This window comes from Numenius arquata, unplaced genomic scaffold (assembly GCF_964106895.1).
Source record: "Numenius arquata unplaced genomic scaffold, bNumArq3.hap1.1 HAP1_SCAFFOLD_1108, whole genome shotgun sequence".
In the NCBI taxonomy this organism is placed as follows: Eukaryota; Metazoa; Chordata; class Aves; order Charadriiformes; family Scolopacidae; genus Numenius; species Numenius arquata.
In genome coordinates, this window is record NW_027414637.1 from 1 (window position 1) to 11,899 (window position 11,899).

At 67.8% G+C, this 11,899-nt stretch overlaps 1 protein-coding gene across 1 annotated transcript; it reads right to left on the reverse strand.

Annotated features, from left to right (window-relative positions):
- Positions 1-3,579: 3,579 nt before the first annotated feature.
- Positions 3,580-11,528, reverse strand: TARBP2 (TARBP2 subunit of RISC loading complex). The gene is made up of 9 exons (XM_074167245.1): positions 11,476-11,528; positions 9,876-10,057; positions 8,602-8,707; positions 7,743-7,826; positions 7,486-7,558; positions 6,322-6,439; positions 6,085-6,212; positions 4,949-5,138; positions 3,580-4,126 (listed from the first exon to the last, which is right to left on the reverse strand). Exons 1-9 carry the CDS (start codon positions 11,526-11,528, stop codon positions 3,969-3,971), a joined length of 1,092 nt encoding a protein of 363 aa, XP_074023346.1. The 3' UTR covers positions 3,580-3,968.
- Positions 11,529-11,899: the final 371 nt, after the last annotated feature.

Sequence of the window (11,899 nt, forward strand, 5' to 3'; positions counted from 1 at the left end):
TCTCCCCCCCCCCCCCCCCCCCCCCCCCCGCCCCCAAACTGGCTCTTTGGGGGGCTCGGCGGCAAAAATGGTCATTTTTGGACTTTCGGCCCAATTTCTGTTTGATTCCCCCCCATTTTCCTGCCCAGGAGGGCTCCGGCAGCGGCCACCGAGGGACCCGAGAGGAGGGTCCTGGGTGTGTGTCCCCCCCCCGCGACCCCGTGTCCCCCCCCCCCCCAGCTGCTTTGTACGACGAGCTTTGACGATCAATAACGGAAAAAAGCCAAGAAAAAGGACACCCCCCCCCCCCCCAAAAAAAAAAGCGTAACCACGTGGGTGCAGTATCTATAGCCCCCCCCATATCTATCGTGTATCCAGCCCTATATAGACCTATATTATGGCCCCCCCCCAACGCAACCAAAGGGTTTTCTAGCTCTAACACCCCCCCCCCCCCCCCGCGGCCCCCCCGGGACCCCCAGTCCCCACGGGCTCCTGTGAGCGGGTCCTCACAGCCCCCCCCTCCCCCTCCGCGCGGGGGCCCGGGGACACGGAGTTGGGGGGGGGGGGGGGGGAGACTTGGGGTGGGGGGGACACACATGTCTTCCCCCCCCCCCCCGGCCGCGTCGTACGGATGTAACGTGCCTTTTATTTATGCTGCAAATACAAATATCACATTAAATATTACCCAGGAGCCGGCGGCTGCGCCCCCTCATTGTGCTCCCCCGGGGACACCCCCGCGGTCACCTTGTCCCGGGGACACCCCGGACGGGGGGGGGGGGGACACACACATACCCGGGGGGGGTGTCGCTGGGTGAGGGGACAGGGCTGGGAGGGACAAAGCTCAGCCATCGTCTGGGGGGGGGGCATCGTCCGGGCCGTCGGAGCTGGTTGGGGACACCATGGGGATGTCACCCACCTGGGGGACACCGTGGGGATGTCACCCACCAAGGTGACACCATCCGGCCACCAGACCTGGTTGGGGACACCATGGGGATGTCACCCACTGGGCACACTGTGAGGCTGTCCACCCACCCAGGTGACACCATGTGGCCCATCAGACCCGGTTGGGGACACCATGGGGATGTCACCCTCCTGGGGACACTGAGGGGCTGTCAACCACTGGGGTGGCACCATCCACCCATCAGACCTGGTTGGGGACACTGTGAGGCTGTCACCCTCCTGGGTGACACCATCCACCCATCAGACCTGGTTGGGGACACTGGGGCTGTCACCCACTGGGGGTGACACCATGTGGCCATTGGACCTGCCTGGGAACACCGCAGGGCTGTCACCTACCTGGGTGACACCGTCGGCCATCAGAGCTGCCTGAGGACACCATGGGGCTGTCACCCACTGATGGGTGACACTGTCTGCCCATCAGGGCTGTTTGGGGACACTGTGGGGCTGTCACCCACCGGGGTGACACCGTCCAGCCATCAGAGCTGCCGGGGGACACCACGGGACTGTCACCCACCGGGGTGACGCTGCAGGTGAGCCCGCTTGGAGGGGACACACGGGGCCGCCGCAGTGGCCCGGGAGCCCCTCGGGCTGAGCATTTGGGGCGATTTCAGCTGGATTTGGGTCGGAGGCAGCGGGTGAACCGCGGGGGGGGCGGAGGGGGGGGGTCCCTGGGAGCGGTGGAGCCGGAACCGCCCCGTCGGGGCTGCAGGAACGCGCCGCGGCCACCGGGTGGCGACAACGAGCCGCGGCGGAGCGGCCGCGGGGTGGGGGGGGGCCGGGGGTCCCGGGGCCGGGACGGTGGGGGGGTCGGGGCGGGGGAGGGGTCCCGGGGACGGGGCGGGGGGTCCCGGGGACCGGAGTCGAGGGGGGCGGTGGGGCTCGGTGCAGGGGAGGGGTCCCGTTCCGGGACGGGGCGAGGCCGGGCTCCGTTTTCGGGGTGTCCCGATCCGGGTTGGGGGGGGTCCCGGGGACGGGCTGGGGGCGAACCCCGGCGTCCCGACGGTGCCGGTTGAGTCCCGGGGCGGGGGGGGGGTGTGCGGTGCCACCCCCGTCCATCCATCCCGTCCGTCCGTCCGTCCCCGGTGGCGGCTGTCGCGGCTGGTAAATGGGTTTCATTAACGGCGGCGGGGCCGGGATTGATCCCCGCCGCCTCCCGCTCCCCCGGGACCCCCCCCGGCGGCCCGGCCCGGCCCGGCCCCGCTATAAGAGGAGGCGGCGGCGGCGGCGGGGGGCGGCGGGGGCGATGGCGGGGCGGCGGCTGCTGTTGGTGCTGCTGCTGGCGGGGACCCTCCGCTCCGCCCGCTGCTGCCCCGGAGCCCCCGACCCCGGCCCGGCCCCGGTGAGCCCCGTTCCGCGCCGTCGGGGTTGGATGCGCCCGCTCCGGGAGAGCTTCTCGGGTTTGGGGAAGGGGGGGGGCGCACCCCCCCCCTCCCCGGGCCCGGGGCTGTCGTGACACCCCCCCCAACACGTCCGACTCCTCCACAGGTCGCCGCCGCCGCCGCCCCCCCGGGGCCGCCCCCTTCGGCCGCCGCCGCCGCCGCCCTGGGGGCGCTGCTCCGGTCCCTGCAGCGCCGCAGCCCCGGGTCCCTCCTCCAGCCACAGAGGTGAGCGGGACCGGGGGGGACCGGGGGGGCCTGGGGGGCTTGGAGACACCGGGGGGGGACAGGGGACACCGGGGGGGACCGGGGACACCAGGGCGCTGCGGGGCCGTCGGGGCTGGGGAGGCTCCAGGTGTTTGGGGACATCATGGGGACCCCAAAGGTGGGGAAGGAGCCGGGTGGTTGGGGGGCAACCAGAGGGGACAATGGGGTGGCCGGGGCGGCGCCGGGATGGGTGTCCCCGTTGGTGTCCGTCTGTCCCCGTTGGTGTCCGTCTGTCCCCGTACATCCCGTGTCTGTCCGTCCCCGTCTGTCCCCGTTCCTCAGTCCGTCCCCATCCGTCCGTCTGTCCGTCCTACTGTCCCCATCCATCCACAGCACTCCGTCCCCTTCCATCCGCCTGTCCTCATGTCACCCGTGTCCGTCTGTCCCCATCGTGCCTGTCCCCCCCGTCCGTTTGTCCATCCCCGTCCGTCCCTCTAGATCCCTCTTTCTCCCTCTGTCCCCCATCCGTCCCCATCCATCCTTGGTGGATCCTTGTCCATCCACCCCGTCCGTCTGTCTGTCCGTCTGTCCGTCCCCGTCCGTCCGTCCCGCCGGCGGGTGTCAGCCGTGCCGGTGTCCCCGCGGCAGGTTGGGGCGGGGGCCGCAGGGGGGGGCCCAGGCCCGGCTCAGCCCCCGCAGTTGGGACCCTCCGGTCGCCCCGTTCTGGACCATGGCAACGCCGCAGCGTTTCGGCCGCCGCCGCTGAGCGTCCGTCCGTCCCTCCGTCCGTCCGTCCGTCCGTCCCCGGAGCCGTCTGTCCATCTGGAGACCTGGCCCCGAGTCCGTCCCTCCGTCCTCAAGTCCCTCCGTGGGTCCGTCCGTCCGTGGGTCCCTCCGTCCCCCAATAAACTGGTGCCACCCCCCCCCCCCCCCCGAACTCTGGTTTTGTCCCCTGGGGATGGGGTGGGGGGTGGGGGGGTTCCTGCCCCCTTTCAGCCCCCCAACTGCCCCCTCCGACCCCCCCCGCCCCCCAAAAACACACCGACCCCGGGAGTTTACAAACCCCCCCAGCTTTATTCCCAGGGGCTGGTTGGCGCCTGGGGACCCCCGTCGCCCCCCCAGGGAAGGAGCCAGGACGGAGGGTGCCCCCAGGCCCCGAGCTCTGTCCAGGCTCCGTCTGGGGGGGGGGGCGAGGGGGGGGGGGCATGTGTCTGTGTGTCCATCTGTCCGTCCGGGTGCCCCCGGGGGTGCGTCTGTGGGGTGGGGGCCGGGTGGGTGCCCCCCAGTGGGTCCAGGCATTGCCCCCACCCCCAAGGTCCATGTGTCGGGGCAGGGAGTCTGGGGGTCTGTCTGTGGGTCCGTGGCAGCATCCGTGGGTCCGTCCGTGGGTCGTGGCCGGGTGGGGGGTGGGGGGTTGGGGGGGGGGGGGGGGGGGAGGGCTGGGTGTCACTTGCCCCCCGCCATGATGCGGAGGTACTGGAGGGCGTTGCGGGCGGCCTGGGAGCGGGCGCCGTCGCGGGAGGGGGCCGCCCCGTGGCAAACGGTGGCCGGTTGGGTCGAGAGCTCCACCAGGCACTGGTGCAGCCCGCTCAGGCTCAGCGCGTCTGGGGAAGGGGGGGGGGGGATACAGGGCGGGGGGGGGGCACCGTCACACAGGATCCCCCCCCCCAGACCCTCCTGACACCCCCTAACCTGGGATTGAGGCACCCAACACCCCCTAGATCCCCCCAAACCACTTCCGAGCCTGAGGTTGGGGTACCCGAGACCCCCCCCCAGATCCCCCCCCCCCCAAACCACCCCTGAGCTGGGATTTGGGGGCACCCAAGACCCCTTAACGCTCCCCCAACCCTGCTAAACCCCCCCCTGACACCCCCAAGCCCAGGGTTGGGGCACCCAAGACCCCTCAACCTCCCCCCCCCCAAACCCTTCCCTGAGCCTGGGGCACCCGAGACCCCTTAAAACCCCCCCAAACCACCCCTGAGCCCAGGGTTTGGGCAGCCAAGACCCCCCAGCCCCCCTCCAAACCACCCAAGACCCCCCCAGCCCCCCCCCCAAACCACCCCTGACATCCCCAAGCCTGGGGTTGGGGCACCCAAGACCCCTCAAACCCCCTCAAATCCCCCTCCAAATGACCCAAACCCCTCCTGAGCCCAGAGTTGGGGCACCCAAGACCACCCAATCCCCCCCCCCAAAACCCTCCCTAGACCCTCCTGACACCCCCAAGCCCCAGGGTTGGGGCACCCAAGACCCCTCAACTTCCCTCCAAACCCCCCAAAACCCCTCCAAACCACTCCTGAGCCTGGTGTTGGGGTACCCAAGACCCACCAGACCCCCCCACACACACACACCTCAAACCACCCCTGAGCCGGGGCACCCACAAGGGCCGGGGGGGGTGCTCAGGGAAGGAGGAGGGGGGGGGCACCCACCGATGTCGAGGTAGCTGATGGCGAAGCTCTGCTCCTGGGAGAGCTCCTGCAGGAGGGCGCAGGCCCCCGCGCCCATGGGTGCCAGGGGGTGGCTCCGCAGCTGCAGCATCTTCTCGCCCGCCGAGTTCCGCAGCGAGTCCCAGGTGCAGCCGGGGGCCCGGCCACGCAGCCCCTCCAGACGGGGACCAGCCTGCGGGGACAGGGAGCTTCGGGGACCTGCCCACCCACCCCAGGGACAGCGGGACCCTCCTGATACCCCCAGGGGATGTGGAGACCACCCAGACACACACACACCCCCCACCACCACCCGCCCCCGCCCAGAACGTGGGGCCCATCCTGACCCCCTGAGGGGACGTGGGGACCATCCAGATCCGCCCCCGGGGATGTAGGGACCACCCAGATGCCCCCCGGGGACAGTGGGACCCTTCCGACCCTCCCCGAGGACATGGGGACCATCCAGACCCTCTCTAGGGACAAGGGGACCATCCAGATCTCCCCATGAGGATATGGGGGCTCAGGGACCACCCAGGCTCCCACACAGGGACCCCCAAGGGACATGGGGGGCTCATGGACCCTCCAAACCCCCCACCCCATGGGGACACAAGGGCTCAGGAATTGCAGGGACCCCAACACGGGGAACCTGTCCCAACCCCTCGGGGTGCCCGTGTCCCCCCCCCCTCCATCAACCCCTCGGGGTGTCCATATCCCCCCCGTTAGCCCCTCGGGGTGCCCGTGACCCCCATTAGCCCCTCAGGATGGCCTCAGGGTGCCCGTGTCCTCGCCCCGTTATCCCCTCGGGGTGGCCTTGGGGTGCCCATGTCCCCTCGTAACCCCTGGGGGTGCCCATGTCTCCCCCGTTAGCCCTTTGGGGTGGCCTCAGGGTGCCCATATCCCCCGTTAGCCCCTCGGGGTGCCCATATCCCCCCCATTAACCCCTCAGGGTGCTCGTGTCCCCCCCCCATTAATCCCTTGGGTGGCCTTGGGGAGCCCGTATTGCCTGTTAACCCATTGGGGTGTCCATATCCCCCCTGTTATCCCTTTGGGGTGCCTGTGTCCCTTCTATTAACCGCTTGGGGTGCCCGTGCCCCCCACCTCCTCGTTGCCCGCCCCCCAAACCAGGCCCTGGGGGGGGTTACCATGGAGAACTGCTCCTCCTCGCCCTCGGCCTCGCTGCCCTCCCGCGGCTCCATGGGCACGTTGTGGATCCGCACCAGCATCTTGGCGGCCGCGTTGCGCTTGGCCAGTTTCTTGGAGGTGCCGCTGCCTGCCGGGGGTGGGGGGAGACGGGACAAGGGACACCCAGGTGAGCCCCTCGCCCTGCCCTGTCCCTCCCCCACCCCCTGCCCTCCCCCGGGGGGGGGGGGGGTCCGTACCGATTTCCACGAAGCGTTCCACGCGGCAGGTCATGGTGAACTCCTTGCGATGCGCCGGCCCCGACTCCTGCGTCACCGTGTACTCGGGCAGGCGCCAGCCCTTCTGCACCACCAGCTCCTGGGGGGGGCAAAACGGGGGGGGGTCCATGCAGGGCAGGGGTATGCTCCCCCCTCCAAATAGGGTAGCTACCCCTAGAAAGGAGCCGCCACCCCCAAAACGGGCGCTGCCAGCACCCAAACGGGCAGGGACAGCCCCAAAAGGGGTCCAGCTGCACCCAAAATGAGGATAATTGTCCCCAAAATCAGGATAAATATCCCCAAAATGGAGATAACGGTCCCCAAAACAGGGATGACTGTCCCTGAAATGGGGATAACCATCACCAAAATGGGGATAAATGTCCCCAAAATGGGGATAACCGTCCCCAAACCAGGTCCACCATCCCCAAAATGGATAACCGTCCCCAAAAGGGGGATAACCATCACCAAAATGGGGATAACTGTCCCCAAAATGGAGATAAACGTCCCCAAAAAGGGGATAACTGTCCCCAAAATGGAGATAAACGTCCCCAAAATGGGAAAATTGTCCCCAAAATGGGATAACTGTCCCCAAAATGGGGATAACTGTTCCCAAAACAGGGATGACTGTCCCCCAAAGGAGGATAATCGTCCCTGAAATGGGGAGAACTGTCCCCAAAACGGGTTCACTGTCCCCAAAATGAGGATAATCGTCCCCAAAACGGGGATAACCGTCCCCAAAATAGCAATAACTGTCCCTGAAATGGGTCCACCAACCCCAAACCAGGGATAACCGTCCCCAAACCGGGGATAACTGTCCCTGAAATGGAGATAACTGTCCCCAAAGCAGGGATAATTGTCCCCAAAACGGGCCGATCATCCCTAAAACCGGGATAACTGACCCCAAAACTTGGATAACTGACCCCAAAATGGGGATAACTGTCCCAAAAAGGGACAAGAGCCCCCCCCCGCCCCAGCTGTGGAGAAGCAGCCCCCAAGTTCACTGCCACCCCCAAAACGGGTAAGGTCCCCCACAAAGGGGCACGGCCTCCCCCCCCCGCCCCAAAAAACAGGCTCATCACCCCCAAAACGGGGATGGCCAACAAGCTGGGAGGGGTCGGGGGGGCCCCAGCCCCTGGTGTCACCCACCTGCAGGGCCCCCACGGGGTTACACTCCGACTGCGGGGGGGACACGGACGTCTTCATCTCCAGGGGGGTGCCCCTGTGGAGAGCAGAGGGGGCACGGCATGAGGGGGGGGTCGGAGGGGGCACCTCTGCGCCCCCCCCATGCCAGGACCCCTGGGTTGGGGGGGGGCAGGAAGTGTAATGGGGTGCCGGGAGCTGGGGGGGATCAGTGCCCCCCCCTCCGCCCAGCCCCAGCACATGGGTGCCCCCCACCTCATTACCTGGGTGAGGGGGGGGGCACGGTGGGTGCTGGGGGGGGCGCCGTGGGGCTGAGCTCAGCCAGGGGCTCTGGGGGGAAAGGAGAGCTTGGGGATAAAAGGGGGAGACGTTAATGCCTGAGCCGGCCCCCCCAAACCTCCCTCCTACCCCCCTGGCCACCCCCAGTTCCCTTGGGACCCCCCACCCCCCCCCAGGCACCCCTAATTCCCTCGGGAGCCCCCAGACACCTTGGTGTTCCCACCCCCGTCCAGTTACCCCTAATTTCCTTGGGGGTCCCACCCCCCCTGGTGTTCCCCCCACAGGCACCCCCAATTCCCCTGGCCCCCCAGGCACCCCCAATTCCCTCGGGACCCCCAGGCCCCCCAGTGTTCCAATTCCCACCACCACCAGGCACCCCCAATTCCCTCAGGACCCCTAAGACACCCCTAACCCTCCCCCCCCACACACCCCTAGACCCACCCTGGGCACCCCCAGACCTGCCTGGGTACCCTCAACCCCCCCTGGGCACCCCCAAGCCCCTTGGGATCCCCAACCCCCTAGGTACCCCCAAACTCCCCTGGGTGCTCTCAACCCCCCACAGACCCCCCCCAAAACCCCCTGGGCCTGGGTGCCCTGCACCCCTGGGGTACTCCCAACCCCTTGTGGTACCCCCAAACCCCCCTGGGTACCCCCAAACCACCCAGACACACACCCCCTCCAGCCCTCCAGAGCACCCCAAACTCCCCCCCAGCACCTCCTGGACACACTCAACACCCTCCCCTGTGCACCCAGGACCCCCTGGCCTCCCCCAGCTCCCTCCAACCCCACCCTGACCCCCACCCTGACCCTGCCAGCACCCCGAGAACCCCGTCCCCCCCTCACCTGGGCTCCTGGGAGGCGGTGGGCTCCAGCATGTCCCCCCCTTTGAGCAGCTTCAGGGCCACCTCCGCCGCCTTGTGCTTTGCCGCCTTCTTGCTGGGCCCCTGCCCTGAGGGAGACACCGGCTGAGTCGGGGGGGGGGGGACACACACCTGGGGGCCCCCCTAAACCCCCCGCAGACCCACAGACTGCGGTTTGAGCTTCCACAGTCCCGGTGTCGGGGTCCTGGGGGGTCCCTCTGCCATAACCCAGGGTGTCCCCGAGGGTCCCAGGCATCAGGGTCGCAGGTGATCCCCCACCAGGACCCATTTTTGGGGGGCCCCAGGGGATCCCTGAGTGTTCCAGGAACCCCCACCAGCACCCACTTCTGGGGATCTCAGGGGATCCCCAGGCATCAGGATCCCCCACCAGCACCCAATTTTGGGGTCCCAAGGGACTCCTGAGTATCCCAGGCATCGAGGTCCCGGGCAATCCCCCTCCAAGCCTTGTTTTTTTGGGGATCCAGGGGATCCCTGAGCATCCCAAGCATTGGGGGGGGGGGGGGAGATCCATGACCAGGACCCAATTTTTGGGGTCCCAGAGGATCCCAGGTGATCCCCCCATCATGACCCACTTTTTTGGGGTCCCAGGGGATCCCCAAGTGTCCCAGACATCAGAATCCCAGGTAATATCCCCCCCCAGGACTCAATTTTTGGGGTCCCAGGGGATCCCCGAGTGTCCCAGATGTCCATGCCCTGTCAGGACCCCTTTTTTTGGGATCCCTGGTGATTCCCCCCACCAGGACCCACTTTATGGGGGTCCCACGGGATCCCTGAGTATCCCAGCCATCAGAATCCCAGGTAATTCACCACCACCACCACCCCCGGACCCCTTTTTTTGGGGTCCCAGAGGATCCCAGGTGATCCCCCCTCCCAGGACTCACTTTTTTGGGGTCCCAGGGGATCCCCAACTGTCCCAGGCATCCGGATCCCAAGCAATTTCCCCGTCCCGTCCCCCCCCAGATCCCATTTTTTTTAGGGTTCCCGGGAAATTTCCCACCCCCACTCCCCACAACCCACTTCTAGGGATCACCCAGCACATCCGCCCCCACCACCACCCCTGGAGACAATCCCTGTGTCCCCACTGTCCCCAAAGACCCCAGGGAAGTGAGATCCACCCCATGTCACCCTCTCCAGGCTGTCCCCCTCCTCACCCTCCCCGGCGCGGGGGGGAATCCCCCCACGCCAGGGAGGGTGAGGAGGGGGACAGCCTGGAAATAGAAGGTGACAGGGACCCACCGGTGCAGCTGATGTCCCCAACGGTGACACGGAAGGTGAAGTTGGGCTGGTGGGCTTGTCCCTCGGCCTTCAGGAGGTCGTAGCCGGGGGTCTTGCCTATGCGAGTGCCATATTCCTGCAGGAGGCTGATGGGCGTCTTCCCGGGGTTGGCGGCCAGCATCTGCTCCAGGCTGGGGACAGGGCTGTCACCAGCCCCCAGAAGGGGTCAGAGGGGACCAGTGGAGGGTCCAGACTGAGGGGGAGTGGGGTGGTGGGAGAGGTTGGCACGGCCACGCTGCATGGGGGACATAGGGACAGGCATGGCATCACCTCAGGGCATTGGGATATGGGGAACTGGGTGGCATTGCCACTTGGCATGGGGACAGGGGTGTCACCAGCCCCCAGAAGGGGTCAGAGGGGACCGGTGGGGGGTCCGGACTGGGGGGGAGTGGGGTGGTGGGAGAGGTTGGCATGGCCACGCTGCATGGGGGACATAGGGACAGGCATGGCATCACCTCAGGGCATTGGGATATGGGGAACCGGGTGGCATTGCCACTTGGCATGGGGACAGAGGTGTCACCAGCCCCAGCAGGGGCCAGAGGGGACCGGTGGTGGATCCAGAATAGGGGGAATGGGGGGGTGGGAGAGGCTCACACAGCCACGCTGCGTGGGGGATATGGGGACAGGGGTGGCACTGCCACACAGTATGGGGACACAAGGACAGGGCTGGAGCACCCCCACAGCATGGAGACACGGTCACAGGGGTGGCACCACCACAGGGCATGGGGACATGGGGACAGGGTGGCACTGCCACACAGTATGGGGACACAAGGACAGGGGTGGGGACAGGGATGGCATTGCCATGCAGTATGGGGATATGGGGACAGAGGTGGCACTGCCACATAGTATGGGGACATGGGGACAGGGCTGGAGCCCCCCCACAGCGTGGGGACACGGGCCCAGGGGTGGCACTGTCACACAGTATGGGGACATGGAGACAGGAGTGGCACCACCACATGCCATGGGGACACAGGGACAGGGGTGGGGACAGAGATGGAGCCACTACACAGCATGGGGACACGGGGACAGGGATGGCACTGCCACACAGCATAGGGATATGGGGACAGGGGTGGCATCACCACATGCCATGGGGACAGGGGTGGCACCACCACATGCCATGGGGACAGAGATGGCACTGCCACACGGTATGGGACATGGGGACAGGGCAGGAGCCCCCACGCAGTGTGGGGACACGGGAACAGGGATGGCACTGTCACACAGTATGGGGACAGGGGTGGCACTGCCGTGTAGGAGGAGGACATGGAGACAGTGGTGGCACTGCCACATACCGCCGGGACACGGTGACAGGGGTGGGGACAGGGATGGAGCCACCATATTGCATGGGGACAGGGGTGGCGCCGCCACAAAGGGCCAGGCCTTTAGCCCCCCCATCCCCTCACGCAACGTACAGGCCCGGTGACCAAGGGAAAGGCCCGCAGGCCTGGAGTAGGCCTCAATCTCGGGGTGGGGGGGGCGGGGGGGGCGGGTTCCCGGTTTGGGGAGGGGGTTGTCTATCCCGGTACGGGGTGGGGGGGAGGGAGGGGGGGACGATCTTCGGTACCTGGGGAAGCCGCCGCTCCGCCTGGCCCCGCCGCCCGCCCCCTCCTCGCTCATCCCCGCCGCGCTCCGTCCCGCCGCCCGCGCCGCCCGCGCCGCCAGGGGGCGCCCGCTGCCCGCCCCAGCCGCGGGGCACGATGGGATCGGGGCGCCGCGGGGGGTTGTGGGAAGCGTAGTCCGACGGGGAGGGGGGAGCGGCAGCTACCGCTGCCGCTCCCCCCTCCCCGTCGGACTACGCTTCCCACAACCCCCCGCGCAAAGGAATGCTGGGAAGGTGGAGGACCCCGGGGGCGGGGCCAAGGGGCTGTGGGGGCTCTGCTGCGGGCGGGGGGGAGGGATGGATGGAGGCGACAGTGGGGACAGGGTGGGATGGGGACAGACAGACGGACATGGTGGGACAGGGATGGAGAGAGGGGGTGGGACAGGGG

What these genes read in the sequence shown, in the direction of transcription:
- TARBP2 (XM_074167245.1), bottom strand. Translation starts at nt 11,528, where the DNA reads ATGAGCGAGGAGGGGGCGGGCGGCGGGGCCAGGCGGAGCGGCGGCTTC. An exon ending in ACCGCCTCCCAGGAGCCCAG is followed by an intron (nt 7,827 to 8,601) that starts GTGAGGGGGGGA and finishes TTTATCCCCAAG; the next exon opens with CTCTCCTTTCCCCCCAGAGC. An exon ending in CATCAGCTACCTCGACATCG is followed by an intron (nt 4,127 to 4,948) that starts GTGGGTGCCCCC and finishes CCCCTTCCCCAG; the next exon opens with ACGCGCTGAGCCTGAGCGGG.